At 47.9% G+C, this 16978-nt stretch overlaps 9 protein-coding genes across 9 annotated transcripts; 4 read left to right on the top strand and 5 right to left on the bottom strand.

The window, feature by feature from the left end:
• Nucleotides 1-1750: 1750 nt before the first annotated feature.
• On the top strand, nt 1751-2312 carry DFJ58DRAFT_717251 (uncharacterized protein; the record flags this gene model as incomplete). Its single annotated transcript, XM_041384343.1, has 2 exons — nt 1751-2199; nt 2297-2312. 2 exons carry the CDS (start codon nt 1751-1753, stop codon nt 2310-2312), a joined length of 465 nt encoding a protein of 154 aa, XP_041241608.1.
• Nucleotides 2313-3530: 1218 nt separating this feature from the next.
• Nucleotides 3531-3902, bottom strand: DFJ58DRAFT_730323 (uncharacterized protein; the record flags this gene model as incomplete). The annotated part of the gene is made up of 1 exon (XM_041385880.1): nt 3531-3902. One exon carries the CDS (start codon nt 3900-3902, stop codon nt 3531-3533), a length of 372 nt encoding a protein of 123 aa, XP_041241607.1.
• Nucleotides 3903-4457: 555 nt separating this feature from the next.
• Nucleotides 4458-4718, top strand: DFJ58DRAFT_730322 (uncharacterized protein; the record flags this gene model as incomplete). Its single annotated transcript, XM_041385879.1, has 2 exons — nt 4458-4594; nt 4646-4718. The coding sequence occupies 2 exons, from the start codon at nt 4458-4460 to the stop codon at nt 4716-4718; spliced, it is 210 nt and encodes a 69-aa protein (XP_041241606.1).
• An 825-nt stretch (nt 4719-5543) lies between these two features.
• DFJ58DRAFT_798492 (uncharacterized protein) lies at nt 5544-6172 on the bottom strand. Its single transcript, XM_041390682.1, has 3 exons — nt 6140-6172; nt 5864-6081; nt 5544-5835 (listed from the first exon to the last, which is right to left on the bottom strand). Exons 2-3 carry the CDS (start codon nt 5921-5923, stop codon nt 5638-5640), a joined length of 258 nt encoding a protein of 85 aa, XP_041241605.1. The 5' UTR covers nt 5924-6081; nt 6140-6172; the 3' UTR covers nt 5544-5637.
• A 1273-nt stretch (nt 6173-7445) lies between these two features.
• Nucleotides 7446-9063, bottom strand: DFJ58DRAFT_730321 (uncharacterized protein; the record flags this gene model as incomplete). Its single annotated transcript, XM_041385878.1, has 4 exons — nt 7446-8112; nt 8201-8601; nt 8653-8668; nt 8885-9063. 4 exons carry the CDS (start codon nt 9061-9063, stop codon nt 7446-7448), a joined length of 1263 nt encoding a protein of 420 aa, XP_041241604.1.
• A 443-nt stretch (nt 9064-9506) lies between these two features.
• DFJ58DRAFT_663507 (uncharacterized protein) lies at nt 9507-10250 on the bottom strand (the record flags this gene model as incomplete). The annotated part of the gene is made up of 1 exon (XM_041382373.1): nt 9507-10250. A coding segment is annotated over one exon (744 nt), but the record flags the coding sequence as incomplete, so codon positions are not given.
• Nucleotides 10251-11809: 1559 nt separating this feature from the next.
• DFJ58DRAFT_730319 (uncharacterized protein) lies at nt 11810-14129 on the top strand (the record flags this gene model as incomplete). The annotated part of the gene is made up of 8 exons (XM_041385877.1): nt 11810-11988; nt 12050-12183; nt 12517-12563; nt 12619-12638; nt 12703-13149; nt 13202-13415; nt 13469-13565; nt 13615-14129. 8 exons carry the CDS (start codon nt 11810-11812, stop codon nt 14127-14129), a joined length of 1653 nt encoding a protein of 550 aa, XP_041241602.1.
• An 888-nt stretch (nt 14130-15017) lies between these two features.
• DFJ58DRAFT_663500 (uncharacterized protein) lies at nt 15018-15761 on the bottom strand (the record flags this gene model as incomplete). Its single annotated transcript, XM_041382371.1, has 1 exon — nt 15018-15761. One exon carries the CDS (start codon nt 15759-15761, stop codon nt 15018-15020), a length of 744 nt encoding a protein of 247 aa, XP_041241601.1.
• Nucleotides 15762-15957: 196 nt separating this feature from the next.
• On the top strand, nt 15958-16272 carry DFJ58DRAFT_626879 (uncharacterized protein; the record flags this gene model as incomplete). Its single annotated transcript, XM_041381125.1, has 1 exon — nt 15958-16272. A coding segment is annotated over one exon (315 nt), but the record flags the coding sequence as incomplete, so codon positions are not given.
• Between the last annotated feature and the right edge of the window lie 706 nt (nt 16273-16978).

Here is a 16978-nt window from a genome sequence, read left to right as displayed (position 1 = left end):
TGTATAGTAAGCAAGAGTGATCCTGACAGAGCCCTGTGCAGCCAACTCGCGTTCTGGACCCTAACCCCAACTTCTTATTCTATTATGTGTGGGTGTATGGATGGTTGATGTTGGCCGAGTGCCACATCACTTAGGGCAGCCAATTTCTTGCTTGACAGACCGCAGTGCTAGCTGATTTTCTCATACATTACAAATTTGTGACAGTGAACAATTGTCTGAGTCCGGTCAAGTCTGACCCCCAGTGAAAATCGACAAGAATCAGGCCGATACGTGAAGATAGACGTCTAAGCACAAATTGAGGTAGATACAGATCTAAGAAATTCGAGACGGCAAAACTCAAATTTTGTGCAAAACGCAAAGAATCTTTGCTAAGGTCAAAAATGTAAGAATGGTATTGTAATTTGCACAGTGCATTTGGCAAACTTCGCATTTGCGCGACATTTGCGACATTGCTACGTGTTTGCGTCGTGCATACATATGCTTATCTTAAATCACGCCTTGCACTTACTGATCGAAATTTCTCTAAGTCACCACATACCATACCATGGACAATCTCCAGGCTGTTATATACCGGCCACAAGACACTGCCGTCGTTTACATCTGCGATTGTGATATATGTCTTTGAAAGAACTGCGGAAAACCTAAGCAGGTCAAACGCACAGCATACTACAAGCATCGGCCTGGCAGACTTGCCAACTTACAGAATCCTCTTCCTCCCTCTATTGTCCCACTGCTGCCACCCATACCTCCAAGTCTTGTAGCATCTGATCTGTTGGCAGCGCCTCTATCGTGGTCAAGCAAGCGTCCGAGTCCATCTGAGACAGAAGAACAATCCAGATCGAGTGGCAGCAACTTGAAGAAATCACGCACTGAGGAGAGTTTCCAGCTCCGAATAGATCCAAGGTTAGTTTGTGCCACTTTATCATAGATTGCAGCACTCACCGTAGTACTAATCGCTGGTTACTAGGATGATATTGTACCCCCGCTGGAGCCACCAGACTCTCAGACTGAAGTCAGCAGTACCGGATTTAGTCATACACCTCGTGTCGAGGATGATGGGATGGCCGACGACTCACGTCAAATAGATCATCACAACGATACACTTGATGCAGCCGGTGACGACTTCGGAGGGGATGACTTTGGGCAAGGTAACACGACCATACCTGTCTGATCGTGACCGAGACTCTGATCACAATCACACTCAGATTTTCAGGTCGATAATAATGACAATGGTGAGCTTAGATATGGGCGACAGGAGGAGCACCGGGAAGAAGTCAGTGAAGAGCATGATCGTGACGAAGAGCGTGGCGATGAACACGACGAAGAGCAGGAGGGAGTTGGAGACATGGGCGGAGATGTCAACAACCCAGAGGATGAAGTCCGTCCTCAAACAATGGGCTGGACAGACGAGGACCTCGAGGAGCTCCGCCGTATGGCAAGACTCGATGATGCTCAAGACGCCATGGCATTCATCACAGCTCTACGAAAGGCATCACTCGACGACCCAGACTCTCGTTTACCTGACGACGCAATCCATAGACTTCGACACCCTCCTCGAGAACTTCCTGATGCTACCAACCCTGACCTTATACAATCGTTAAAGTACTATTTCGCTGACACTACAATCAAAGCCTACAATGCTATCCGTGATGCAACAATGGAACGGCATCCTGAGGACGACATTTACACCCATTATCGCATTTAACGAGCCGTCGCAGAGTTCAGCGGAGTTGTCCCGATTGTGCGTGATATGTGCATCAATACCTGTCTTGCTTTCACAGGTCCCTTTGCCCACCTTGACCAATGTCCTAGATGCGGAGAGGACCGCTGGGACATGAAAAAGAGCACCGGTCGCAAAAAGGTTGCACGTCAACGATATGACACGTTTCCAATTGGCCCCCAGCTCCAAGCGCTCTGGCGCCATCCTGACCAGGCACAGAAGATGCGCTGGCGCGAAGACCAAACCAAGAAGATTTTTGAGGAGTTGAAGATGACAGGCGGTGTTCCAAGCGTATACGAAGATATTCTCCACGGCAAGGAATACCTCGATGCTTGTCGGTCCGGAAAGATCAAGGACGGCGATTCTGTGTTGATGCTGTCGATTGATGGTGCGCAACTCTTCGAGTCGAAACAGAGTGATTGTTGGATATATATCTGGGTCATATTTGATCATGCTCCGGAGGAGAGGTACAAGAAGAAGTACGTCCTGCCAGGTGGTATCATTCCAGGTCCGAAAAAGCCCAAGAATCTGGACTCGTTCATGTTCCCTGGCCTGCATCATCTTCGTGTGATCCAGACGGAAGGCTTACTGATCTGGGATGGTGCGAAGGACATCCTATTTCGATCTAATCCATTTCTTTTCATTGCGACGGCGGATGGTCCCGGCATGGCTTTTCTTACGGGCCTCGTTGGCCACCACGGAAAATGGGATGTCGGCTGTATTGTGGACTACCTGGGAGACATAAACCTGGCGCTCCAACATACTATCCAGCCCTCCTTCAGCCTGATCTTCACCGTCAACTACGCTGTGACCATCCCGATATACCAATTGATCATCTTCCTGCAGCTGGATCATACAATTACCATGACAACATGGAACGACTGATTCGCTGCCAAACGATGGCACAATACGAGGCTGCACGACTTGAGACAGGTATTACGAAGCCCAGTATTTTCTGTGGCTTCGACGGTCAACGTATCCTGCTTGTACCTCATTGTTTTGGCTCCGACATCATGCATATTGCCGCAATTAATGCCGGCGACACTCTCATTCCACTTTGGCGCGGGACTTTTCGAGCTGATCCTGACCACAACAAACCTATGTGGCCTTGGGCTGTGTTGACGAAGGAAACGTGGAAAAAGCATGGGGGGTCACAAGACCTCGGAAATGGCTACGTCTTGCTACGTCGAAGAGAACGGTATGCCCACCCTGTGCGTCTGTGCGAAGCAGGTGCCATTCTCGATTACTTGTCAACCTGCGGGATTGATGTTACTGCAGCTCCGTCTGTAACACGATGGGCTCGCCTTCGTGTTCCAAATGGTCAAGTGGCTCGCTCGGCTTGGAAAGAGAATGCCATGTCATGGCAACCTCGCATAGCACCCAATGTCAAGGTGAATGTTTATTTTATATGCTCACCAGCTAGCGTTCTCATTCATTTTAGCTATCAATTGACGGAGAGATGAGCATTGCTGAAGTGTTGTTCTATTTCAATATGACGATCCACGATGAATCAAAGACCTTCGCACTTGTTTCACAGTTTAGTCCCCCACATGCCGAACTCTTACGTCGCTCGTTTCAAACTGTTGTTGCATGTCACTATGGTGGTGACGCCTTATTAAAGCTCGTCGAAGTTTCTGCTATACAGTCTGTTGTAGCAATGGTTCCACATAATTTTCCCGGCATTGACAACATGCTTTTCTACCTCATTGAACGGCCAGGGTTGGATATTATTCAGATGGGGGGTGTTGAGGACATAGTAGCTGATGAGGACTAGAAATTTGGACTACAACCTTGTATCTATCCCCCGCATTCAAAGCTGCTCAAGTTCCTGTTTCATCTGGCGAACAGCTCGAAAGCTATCATCTGTTCCTGTTCGATCGTACCATCTCGCATCCTCTTCACGTGAGACATGCTTCCAATAGATAGAGTTTGGGGGTGGTGGACTTGGTGTTGCGAAAAATGACTTCCTTTTGAGTGTAGCTGTCAAAGTTGATGAAGGTATGTCGATGTCACTGCTCTCGGGCTCCGTAATGCTGTCAGGATCATTCTCGAGGGGTTGGACAGGTTGGACGGGCTGGACAGGCTTGGGGGGCACATCAAGCTCACTCTCGGGCTCCGTAACACTGTCAGGATCGTCCTCATGTATCTGCTTGAGTGGTAGAGCTCTGTGGAGGAGCGGCATGTCTCTGGCTCTTCAGCAATAGGTGCAAGAGGTTCAGTTGTGCTCCTAGGACTGATTTATATGTAGGTGTGTGAGATCCGACAAAAAAACAGACATGGCTTCAAAAATACGTAGTCTCAACAGACGTTCTTTCTCTGGATTTGCAAGCCAGTATGGTGGATCTAGAAGCATATCATCAGATGGTGTCATTGTAGGTGTGTCAGACCGGGTGTCTGACACGCATATACTTCAAATGTCCGTTAGGAATTTCATTAGATAGTATATAGGTCATGTACCTGGTATCTGCCTCATAACCTTCGATGTCTGGCTCAAAATCGATATCAAAAAAATCCTGGAGGGGTTTGGTAGCATGGTATGTATATGTACTAGTATACGAGTCGAACTCACAAGGTACTTAGTGGGTTTCCTTTTTCAACTTCAAACAACTACACACCTTACCTCTATACCATCATGTCGTCCATCGACATGACTACAGCGATACCCTCCACATCATTTAACACCAACTCACCGGCAGTTACAGTCCCTTCTAACTAGTCAACACCTACGCCATCCTTAATGACCCCAACTAACCCTGACTCTGAAGCAGCATCGCTCTCGGTCAGGAAAGAGGTGCTTGTACCTGCGCCCGCTAAGAAGAAGGCTCGTCGACCAAGTGTGAAACCAATGTGTATTGGCACGAAAGTAACGCCTCGGTATGTCTCAGTTGATATTACTTAATAGTATTTTCTGATCTGTTTTTGTAGAAATCTGTGTGCTCTCGATTGGCAAGCAAATGGTCACCAGCGTGAACCGGCTAGTGCATTCGCACTCTACTGAAACAATCTGTCTACAAGTATCAAGGAGGTACGTGCTACATCGGGGAGAACCTCCCGCGCTAATGCAGTATGCCAGGAATACAAACGAAAGGCCACGGCGTAGGTGAGTGTCATCGTGCCTACTGGTTCTATAAGCCACTGTACTAGCTGGTTCTTCTACTACTACAGGTCAGCTCTTCTTCGACGCACCAAAACAAGGACGGCGAGAATGAGCACCATGGCTGGCGGCGGGATCCCGGTGGATGTGTGCCCGATAGCATTGGCGTCAGGATGGCGGGAGGAGCGACCCCACTATTATAATACCTCCCTAATACCAGCAATTCACAGTGATACCCATCTACCAATAGCATTAGGTCTGTATCGGTACCATTTTCCGAGCCAAATCGAACCATTTTGACCTATCTAAAGATACAAATTTCCTTTCGACTTCTATCTTTTCTCGTCTCGAAAAGTGCCGTTTTTTTTGAAAGACCTCAAAACGCGACGATAAAATCTATAGGCTTAATTTTCTTCCATATATATCTACACGTATCTACCTCTTTCTTGTCTATTTTCACTGGGTCTGACCTATCACTCTCTGCTGAAATCTTTGTAACCTGCACACCATCTGGACTCCAGCATACTGAGTCGACATCTTCACCGGGTTTCCCCCACCCCACCGTCCCATATGCAAGATAGTCGCTGGCAACAACACTTGACAATACGTGTTCTAATCTTAGAATACCAGAGCTCTCAGTTTAATGGATTTCCGAAGCGGTGTTCCTTCTAGAGTGTTCGGGTCTTGGAACCCAGCATGAGGCCTCACAACATTGTCATCCTGTATCGAATCAAAGCTGACACCCTTTTAGCACGACGGAAAGCTCCCCCAAGTTATCTCGCTCACCATTTGATAAGAACAAACTCTTCCGGGTTCATTGCTTTCATATATTTTCACTGGTGGTTTGGTGTGTATTTGACTCACTCTCACAGTCAGCGTATATAAGAGCGACAGGCACCGAGTCTTTCTCGAAATCGACACTGCGGGAGTTGCATAGTGCAATCGGCCAATTTACAGCTGCATGTAATAGAGGACGCCATATGTTTATGATTTGGAAGCGTATGCGAAGGAGGGAAGGAGGCTTCTGTTGGCAGGAGGAGCCTATGAACACGAGCGATGAACGATGCAGTCGGAGGAGCTGGTGCGAACGAGCCATTGGCATGTTTCATATTGCACTTTAGTTCTGATTACAATTTGACGTTGTTTCATCTCCCGTTTGACCGCATAGCCGGTCGTATGACCGTACAGTGACCCGTACCGTACCGTTGAACATTTCGAATACATTGTACGACGTATGGTATGGTACGGGTAGAGTCTAAAGGTCACTGGCAGTGCATCAGTTGCTGGTGTACTAGATCTGACAGAGCGCTTGCTTGAACTCCCCTTTGACCTACGGGGCCAACCAAAGAATGACCAAATGGTCCGGAAGTGACACTTCGTTGACCACGGTGCATGGCCGCATGAGATAGGCGACGATCATTGGTAGACTGCATGGCTGCCACATTGTAGCAGGCGGCTGCGAGCAGCACTGTGGTTGTTCATGACGAAGTAGTTGGGACTAGCCTCTGCTGATACGAGGAATGAGAGTATGCACTACTAGGGCATTATATGCTTGATGGAGGCAAGCACATTCTCTGGAACAACGCGACTGAAAAAAACTCAAAACAACCCTGAGATCTGAGATCTGAGAGCGGGAAATGTCATTAATGTTGGCTAAAACATGAAGTTCGCATTACTGTTAAGTAGGCACAAGTACTAGACCAGCGCTGCCTGCGGCCGAGGCAGAAGTGGTGGTCGGTACTGGGTAGCGTTTCCAGCTTCGTCTGACTCGAGAGTCGCTGACACGATCTACTAGGTTGGGTTGAACCGAGCGTTAGCCTGGGTTGGGACGCAAGCAGGTAGAACGTCACCTGCTTATGAATTACGACCTCGACGTCGTGGCGGAGAGAAAAACGAACGAATCTAACCGGGATAATCCGGCAGGCTGCACTTGGACATTGCAATTGTGAAGTGAAAACAATTTAGCTAGAAACGATTGGTTTTCAGTCGAAAATTTTGATTTTCACCGTGCAACTATTTGTTTAATTTTGTCCAGTGGTGCCCCTCATAGTTTAAGCATGAAGTGTGGCTGATCAAAAATTACAGAGTTCAGATATGAGCCCTACATATCCGGTATGGAGCTTTCTTATTGGTCAGTTATCGGACAAATTTAGAATAAACTGTAGCGGGAGTTAATAGAGACCATGGCGTAATCTTTTTCGGAGTTGACAGGAAAAATGGCAAATCTCGAAAAATTACTCATTTTTGCTTGTTTCCCTATAGAGTTTTCATTGAGCAAGCCATAAAGGCCCTGCATCCATCTGATGAACCTGTCGAAGAACAATTTATCCCAATACTCTCCACGACCTCCACTGACATGTCGAAAGACGATTCAGCCATTGCAGGCTTTTCAACATTCGATGTCGCGACCAACCCCACCAAGAAAAACAAGCACACGAACGGACGGAAGAACAAGGGAGGGAAAGGAAAAGAGAAAGTGGACTGACCGCCTCCGTTTCGCGACTCGTCTGATTGTATTAATACTTGTGGCATTCGAGGACCAGCAGAAAAAAGACAGAAATCGCTTCAATTTCACTGTCTGGTTGTATTTGTAGCCCTCGCCTCCATCTCGCGACTCGTCTGGGTTGATCTTTACGATATTTGTATCTGTGACACCAATCGATTCACATGAATGATGACTCGAAAAAGCGACCGTAGCCGCGAGCGTCCTTTCGCGTTATAAATAAGGCAATGTGCAATTGGCGATGGATGTGGCTGCTGAGAGGTGGTTGTCTCTCTCCTCCCCTCCGCGACTCCACCCTTCACCCCCTTGTCTCCTCCTTCTGGTTCGCGTGGCTCGAGTTTGATGAAAAACTGTTGAAGTTCTTTTGAGGGGGGGAAACGGTGCCAGAATATCTGAGGCGCAGTGAGTGCGTTCACCCTCTTGAAGTGTTCGTTGTCCTCATCGGTCCTTACCCATGGAGACCTCCAGTGGCACAAGGTACACCGAAGCCGGACTTTCTCCCTCTGGCTGTAGACCTGCATGCCTTTTAGCCCTGGATCGCATCCAGCTGTTCCGCACAGCTTGAACTCGTAGCCAAATGCATGCGATGCAGGGATGTCCTTCCCAATCTGACGACATTCGATTTGGCGGGAGACACCGGTGTCGGTCGCGTACAACACCACAACAGTTGTGTAGTCTAAGACTTGGTGGTTCGACGCGAGGATGTCCCTCAATGCAGACCATGGATTGGTTTGTCCGAACACTCCAGTCTCCACAATGAGGGAGCGCACGGTATGAGATATTTGAGATGTGGAGCTACCAGAACCGCCAAAACCAAGAACGAAGACTGTCACTGAAGCGTTGTGAGTGAGGGCTATTCGTGTATTATAGGAGAGTGGCTTACTTCTTCACCAACGCCACAAGTGATTCAAAGTGATGACGGAGCCTGATAGCAGGATGGCTGCCGACCAGGAGGAGAGCCCTCCGTCCTCCTCTGGACTTGGCAGTGAGATCGCACCACGGCTTGTTCCCGGTTGCCGTGACATTGACAGCTGTGTCACCCCTTGCAGCAGAAGAGGCTGCTCCCATGCACTCCATGAATTCTTTACCAAGGGATTTTGCGACAACGTCTGAGCCTACGGCGTTTCCTTTGGCAAACTCATCCGAGTCCGTGTCAATCACGACAAAATAATTCGGGGGACATCCAGCCTTTATGGCCTTATGCATAAGCTCGATCCCACCCCCAAGGTTCTTGGACTCGGACGCGCACACACCCTGAGCTATCGGCAAGGTGTGAATGAACAGCTGGAAGGGATCTTCAGTATTACACACAAAAAGAAGGTAGGTTCTACCTACGTTTGATGCGTGTGTCCTGTAATGATTGATTAGTTCAACCTTGGGGCAAAGGGGAATCTTTCTTCTGTCCAGTCCTTGCACAAATTGGGCACAGGAACTCCTCCTTGCTGCACACTACAGAACAATGCAACCGCTGCTCCGAGGAACGGATTGTTCGCAAATGAGAGCGCTGCAGTTGATGCACTGGTGTTGGAATCCAGGTTGTATCCCATCACAGCACAAGTGGCAATACATCCCAAGCATATTGGATAAGGTAGTGGATGGATATTGAAGTAGCTCCTCGTGGTTTCTAGAGTGGTTGGATGGATCCTGTGGCACCATGCTTCCGATGTCTGCCTCCCCTGGGCCAGCACGTGAGATGCCGCTCAGGATCGCACCTGCTTTTGCTTGTCTGGGTCTTTTGGGAGGCATTCTAGAGAAGGAAGGAATGAAGGCAGAGTATTGGCTATGGTACACTATATACTTGATGTGCGCTTCTCCAGAAGCACCATTTTCAAGAGGCGTGCATTCGGAGAATCCCGAACACTAACACCTTTTGGCACCCCTGGTGCATGGGATCCCGATCAGACACACCTTTGCGAAGATGCAGGCTGAACGGAGTTTTTGTATATGGCCAGTTCAAACCTCACTAAAATTTTAGGCTGTCTATAGCAATGGGGAGGCGCAGCGCCACCAAACAAAGTGCGATATTATGTAATCAAGTATCGGCGAAATACGTGGTCAATAAAGTACGAGATGGTGTAGACATGTAACCAAACACCTACACGACAAGAATTTAGGTCGCCGAGCCATCAGCAAGAACTATAGATGAGGTGGATTATACGAGCTTATCAAATTTTAAGAGGAGTGGCTGTCTACGAGTCATTTTCTTCATCGGAGTCCCCTAAGAGAGCCCCAACATTGGTGGTGTCATGTCCCTCAATTTCCTGCATCGTCGCAGCCTCGTCGGTGTTGGGTCCTACTTCCCCACTAGAAAGCCGCTCTGCTGCAGCTGCCAGAATGGCCCTTTTCTCCGGTGCTTTCTTGCCTTTAAGGTCCTTCGCTGCGGGCATTTGTGAGTCGAATTGGCGATGCCAGCGGATCTGCAGGTCCAGCTCAGAGACGCGCATCTTGTTGATGTCCTCCTGCATAAGACGAGGCACAACGGCAGCAAGTTTCGCAGCTGCAGCCTCACGACGTTCCTTTTTCTTCTGATCTTTCTCGCGGTTCCGCTGGACTACATATTTGTCATACTCTACCTGTGCAATCCTTCGTTTCCTCTCCATTCCTGCAGTATCGTTGATGCGGGCCCTCTTCCGCAAGTATTTTCGTGCAGTTGGGCCCAGAGAAGTCTTCACGTAAGTCCCAGTCTGATTTTTCTTGTATTTCAGACGAGCGTTGAAATGGGTGAGGGACATCCGAGGAGCGTGTCGCATCGAAACTCGCAGGGTTCCTAACGCACCCTCGTTCGCGTCATTGGTGCTATTCATCCGTGCGAGCTCCCGTTTTCCTGGTGACAGCTGGGCAATTGTGCCATCAGGGGCAAACTCACGGCAGAATCGAAGGAGAGTTTCCAGTGCGCCTTCAAGGAATGCAGTGAAGAGGGGGCGGAGGTAAGGATATTATTTGGTGTCCTGGGCAACCCGCTGAATGGCGTAAAACGCCTCTGGCCGCTCAAATTGCTTTCTGTCCAGTGTGGCTGTTTCGTACGTGGCGTCCGCACCAAAAACAAGCTCAATGTTACCAATGAGTGTCCGGACATGGGCAATAAGCCTATCGTGAAGGGGTCCGAGGTCGAGAATGTTGTCGGAGGAGTTACGAACTGAGCGAAAGTTGCAGCACACGACCAATGCTGTGAGTACTAACATCTCCTTCGACAGCAATACCGAGGCAATCTGCAATAACACCGAAGACACCTCGAACACTCGATACTGGTACGTCGTGTGTTGCTACGAGCTCGCAGATTGTGTCGCGGACAGTATCAGTGATTATATTCTTGTTTGTCAGGGCAAATGTTGTATGTTTTGTGGTTTGTGCTATAGTGCGAGCAGTGGCCTTCTTGACAGCGTGTGCTTTCTGGAGAGGTGCGCGAGAAACACGCATACCGAGAGCATGGTTACGTTTGGTGAGGATCTCGTTGCGCTCTCGCAAGTGTTTGGCCTCACTCTTTGCAGCTGTGAGTGACGTTTGTGCAGCTGCGAGTGATTGTTGATCTGCCCGAGTCTGCGAGGCAGCCCTGACAACAGCCGATTGTGCTTCTTGTAAGCTTGCCTCCAGCCTTTCAACATGACTCCTGGTCCGCTTGTGGCATCGGCGCTCATTTCTGTAGCGGACGTGAAAATTCTTTGATGTTGGGAGGATTGCATCAGGTAGGGTTAATTCGGTGGACGAAACTGTAGCTGCAGGAGGGATGTTTTCCTTCAGGAGACCTTTTGTGTGAGTGCTCTGAGCTTTCATGCGTGATGTGACTTGCTGTTGAGCTATTGTCCGTTTTCTGGAAGGTTTCCAACGGTCGTGCTTTGTGTATCGTGCTGGCATTTGGGTCTGCAGAGTGTCAGGATGTTCCATGTGACGCGACGCGATGCGTTTATTATGCTTATTCAGCAGCGAATCTTCACAATCATTGACCTACCGCTCGCACCCCACTACGTTGCGCTGGTGTGTAAATGACCATCTAGAATACACAAGATTTACTCGTTCATTGTATTCTTGGTGGAATTTAATAAAAATTTGCTTGTCTGCCTCCTGTGCTGGAATGCATCCCCTTCTAAACCGTGTTTTTCTGAAAAGTGGCACCAAGAATACAATTGGATTCGGAATTCACGCCATTGTCCCCCTTCAAGTTTTAGCAACCGGCGATGTGTTTGAGCTGTAGCGGTAGATACATTACGCGACCATCCATTAACGCCTAACTAGTGGTAATCCCTTTTAGACTAGTCACTGTCGGAGATTGAAATTGGCAGGGTGTTGCCCCTCCCCAATACCAAGTTGTATCAAATTCACTGTAAGCACACTCTGAGACATTCACATTAAAAAAATACCTTTCGCTAGTGTGAAAGAAGTACATCCTGATATCGAAAATTAGTAACCAATACGTTCATGCTCGTTGCAATATACCGTCCAGCAAGCCTAATACCAGAAGTCATTTGGGGATCCTGTCCATCAACTACGAACGGCAATGGGCAAGCCCATCGCAGTGCAAAATCGTGATGGTGTTAATCTTACCCTTCTTGGTGGTGTCATGCGGGGTCGTGACTTTGATGAGCGCGCTGCACAAAGCATGGAAATCCATAATTTGTTAGGCATCAATACTCGTGATCAAGATTCGCCGCGCGACGAGATCCATCGCTCGACAAGGTAATATTATATTATTGGTTGCGGTTCTATTCAAATCTGACATGCTGTTAGCTCTTATTAGACCCAGCAACAATACGAATTCTGTCTCGACGTCGGAGAACCATGATATAGTGCCACCGTCATTGCTCGTCCGATATCCTCCATGTCCGACACACACGCTCAAATGGTTGGATTTCTCGAGGGCGAGGGAGGGAGGTGAGTAGATTAGGGTGGGGAGACACGATGCACGGATGGATTCGGACTTGACGATGGTTGCTTGTCGTCTCGTTGCTGATGGTATGAAGTACATCAAATCGATTGTAAATCTCGAACCCAACGAGTTGAAACAATTTTGGTTGTTTTCGAACCGAATCGATTTCGCATCGAGTTTAACTCGCCTCGACGGCAACACTATCCAGACGGTTGTGGGCGAGACACACGTAACATATTTGTACCAAAAACACGACCAAACATATCGTTGGTTGTACGGAACATTATGCCAAGGACTGTAAATTAATCTCTCGGTGCAATCGCTTCATCTTGCAGCAGGTATGGCAAATGACAGTCTTGGATCACCCGGGGTCTTGGATCAGGACGTACGGCATTGTCTCTATTTCATCATTCAAATAGACACTCATCACCATACTGCAGGTCCGTGCCAGCATCCAGCCGTCTGTAAATATAACAACCGTCCAACTGTGCACCGAGGGGGGACATAATACCGCTCATCCATAGGGCTTTGAATGATGAAGATGCACAGGTTGCCGACCCGTCAAGAGGGTGGGAGGGAGGGAAAGTAATTGCCGTTCCCATCGGTGGAGGGTCTGCAGGTGTGCCAGACGAGCAAGACATGCTGGATGGGCACAGTCAAGAGCACTTGAGTGGTGCGACACATATGGATCAGGGGAACGCGCAGAACAACACCGGCAGCCACAAACAGAAAGGGAAACGAGAGCGTCGTCGCCGTAAGAAGCTCGCTAAGGACGCGAGTATGTGTCAGACAAAGGCCAAGCTTGCCATCAAACATCTTCCAACGTCGATTGCTACTACTCTCTCAGTAGACCAGTTACATATCGCCCAGGGAGCTTATGTTGGGAAGCGTGTTCAAGCTAACAATAAAGGCGCTCAGGAGCTTGACAGCCTGCTCCAGAAGGGATTTAAACTCGTGAAATGGGATGGATGGTAGGTTATTTTTGCGTATTCAAACCAGAGACCTTATGTAGGGATATGTCAGCACACCTCATGTTTTGTTGGACAACGGCAAACGCATCATCGGCGTATTGGCAGGACGGCCTAAAGATGATTCTTGGAAAGATACTGCAGAGGCAGCCTGCGACGCAATGGAGGAGGCAAGAGGACGGTGCGTCTTCAGAGATGTTGACAAGGAACACCGGAGAGGACGCTATCCATGCCTTGCAGTGGGAGTTTCATATGGTGGCGGACAACAGGTAATGCCAAACATCCATTGAGCTTTCAATGACTGTGAGCTGAACAAGAGTAGATTCCAGGAAACCTTTTACATTCCAAGAGCAACCGAACGGCCGTCCAATCCCTCCTCGGAAACAAGGCCATCCAAAGACTTGCCGGATTTGGAAGCAGTACGCACTTCATTTCGAGATCAGTCCATGCGATGACTGAATTCCAAAGGTATATTGCACCACTACTCGCCAAAAGTACACCAGCTGTATGTCAACGCCAGAACTTCTCTTTTGGAAAAGCATCCCAGTTTGAAATGGAACTTTCGAAACAGTGCGTTCGCCGCAGCAACGTTCAACTTCGGCCCTGCCACAGTGACCTATGGCCACACGGACAATGGAAATTTCGCCAGTGGTATGTGCAGCATCACTGCTCTAGGAAACTATGACCCAACCCAGGGTGGACATTTGGTTCTTTTTGACCTAGGGCTGGTCATTGAGTTTCCCCCTGGTTCAACCATCCTCATACCTTCAGCAATTCTACGACATGGCAATGTGTCGATCTCATCCAGGGAAAAACGCCTTTCCTTCACTCAATATTTTGCGGGAGGATTGATAAGGTGGGTTAGATATGGCTTCCGGACTGCAGATGATTTGAGGAAAGAAAGTCCTGAAGACTGGCAGGCAGCAAAAGCCGAACGTGAAATTCGGGTTCAGGAGGCAGCATTATATTTCTCCACTTTGTAGACTAGAGTAGAGTCTCAGCGAGATGTGGAACAACGCTGATATTAGTGAGCACCTAGAGTAGAGTCTAGGTACGAGTCAGTGAATGTAACTACTATGAACTGTACTAACATACCTCAGCGAGATGTAGAACAACGCTGAGGTAGGTACGAGGACGAGACGCACGCCATGTATCGTACATTATGTAACGATCAGTGGCTTGATGCGAGACGAGTAGGTACTGTATAGTACAAGATGCCAATTAGGTGAGGAAGGTGCAAGATATGGATATAGTAGCCAACACACTTCTGGAGACTTGTATAAGGGTGTCAACACAAATACAGAGTAGAACGCGTTAGTAGTTGAGAAATACAAAACTACCCTCGCCTTTGGTAGCCACGGACCGCTCATCTAGGTGCTGTCATAGGTGAGAAGCTCTCCTTTTCGCAGAAGAGAGCTTTTGAAACGTTCACGTCAGCAATGTGCGATGAAGGGAAAGCTAGAATTCTTGACGAAGTGGAATTCGGACAGTATATGGCGGTCCAAACGCAACAAGTGCACGCACACAGAAAAAATCGCCCACACACTCAACCACTGTTTCGAGATGCTTCTTTATCATACCCTAATTGCCAATTATGTAGCATTGTAGCTGTAGCAGAAGAGGGGTTTCGGGTGGAGCGCGCACATGGCGTCGACGCCAATTGGAAATCGCTCCGTTCTTACAACATGTAGATTAGTAGTATTGGCAACTTGCTTGCAAGGTCATATACCGAACCGATAATTCTGCGATTTGTTTACACAGATAAATGACGGGAAATCCTTCTGAATAGCCTTGCCGACTCACGAGACAATTTTCCTAGAGTTCCTCTGCCTTAATTTTAATTTACCTCCCAGTATCCCGCCTGCATCAGCTTACTGTGATGACCCAAGGTCAACCATAACTCGTTCTATTGCCTGACCTTGGGATTTCAAATTGGTGAAAGCATATGCTGGAGTTAAGGTGAATTGATGCCATTGCACCTCTGCACAGGTAGAAGTGCGGATGGTGAAGGAACCTGGATCTGGAAACATGGTAACTAAGCCTCTGGATAATCTTTGTATATCAGGCATGACAGATACAGCAGGAGGAAACATAAGAGAAATGCTACCTTGGTTCGTGGTTGCCTCAAACCATGTCTCCCTTTTGTCTAACATGATTCCGGCAATCGTTCCTCTTGATCCATTCGCCACGCCTGCACAGGTATAAATATTCTTCGTCACCATAGCTTTCATTAGAAGGGAGACTGTCAGTTGTGTCAAGAGTCTATCCGTGTCATCAAAAGATAATGAAGCCACTGCGAATCGTTTGACTGTTGACAGCTGTCTGTGATGGACATAATCTTCCGCACAAAATAAGTATTTAATATTCCCAGACGAACGACCATGTTTAGTAGATGCCGCTTCATCCCAGTAGGTTTGAACGCTATTCTGTGGAGTGATCAGAATAGCGTCGTCCCATGGCACGCATGGAAAATCAGGAAGAACACAGTTTGGATCTGTGAGCACAAGATACTGAACAGCAGTCCCGACTGTGCTCTGCGCAAAATATCCGTCTAAGAGTGGTTGACGATTCGCATTTGGAGGACGACCGTCTGAAATTGCAAGTACAAGCTCCATCCCATCCCGCAACGACGATCGAATGGAAATGACATGTATAGCGCTTTCTTGCATTGTCCAACAGGGGGAAATCCTGAGACTCCGAAAGGAACTGTTGAGTCAAGCCAGCCTTCTCCTGCGCAAGTGATACTCATAATCTAAACATATCATCAGTTTGTGACGTATAATGATGAACTGCAGGTTGATCTACCTCGGAAAGCATGGCATAAACATAATAGCAGAACACAGCCGTCTGAAAAATCCTGAATCATTATACGGAGGACCTGCAGGAACAGGGAAGTCAAGAGCCATCAACACCTTAAAAGATTTTTTCGTCAGAAGGAACCAAGCACGACGGTTCAGACTCGCCTCATACATGGGAGTAGCAGCTCGAAATATCTCGGGTATGGCCTTACATGCATCACTTCTGTTAAATCAAAGGCGCTCATCAGCTGCAAATACCCAGACACAGCGGGACCTCACTGCAATGTGGGAAGGGATCGACCACTTGTTCATAGACGAAGTGTCCATGCAAATAGGCTTTGCTTTAACTTTCAAGAACAAAGCACAAATGCCTAATTCTGTGTGTCCAATATCCCAGATCACTAGTATTGCTTAAAATGCAATGCCATTCAAACACCTTTCAGTATCAATTTGCAAAGAACATTGAGCTCAATTGGTGTGTAAGCAATTGAAGGCAGTGTGATTGGTAAGTTCAACTCATGGCCACGCGGGTAACCGTGTCAGGGTGGCCGAAATAAACGCAGACACGTCTGCTGTCTTCTTTTCCTCTCATGGCAACTCCTGTAATGGTCGGTGTTAGGTTTATTACTAAGAGAATCCATACAGAGGCAGAGGAGTGCAAGCACAAGGGGAAGATATAAATACAAAGAAAGTATCCAGGAAATGTCAGTACTAGTGTCATTGTATCACACTGAACGTTTATGTTTATATCATGAGTCATAGATTTCAATATTTGTACAAGCAAGCAAGGTCAAAATCGGCAACGCCGATCCCTAGTAACAAAGATACAAATCAAAGGATTTTGGTGGTGAAACGAATCGTCTAATTGTCCCAGCTCAGGTCTCGTGGTGACGCAGCCGGCGAGGAATTGGCCAGAAAAAAAGGACCCTACTGCAAGGGCGGGTGGACCCCATAGATTGGGAAACCAAACAGCTCCAAACTCGCTCCAAGTACATGTTGCACAACGCCTATACAACTGGAGGGTACAGAAAATT

This window comes from Suillus subalutaceus (genome assembly GCF_016647625.1).
Source record: "Suillus subalutaceus strain FC151 chromosome Unknown DFJ58scaffold_87, whole genome shotgun sequence".
Lineage (NCBI taxonomy): Eukaryota > Fungi > Basidiomycota > Agaricomycetes > Boletales > Suillaceae > Suillus > Suillus subalutaceus.
The sequence above is the reverse complement of the archived record's forward strand: the minus strand, read 5'-3'. Positions and strand labels throughout refer to the sequence as shown.

Coding starts and splice junctions, on each gene's coding strand:
- DFJ58DRAFT_798492 (XM_041390682.1), bottom strand. CDS start 5,923: ATGAAACATGCCAATGGCTCGTTCGCACCAGCTCCTCCGACTGCATCG. Junction 5,836..5,863: donor CTGCATCGTTCATCGCTCGT/GTTCATAGGCTC, acceptor TGCCAACAGAAG/CCTCCTTCCCTCCTTCGCAT.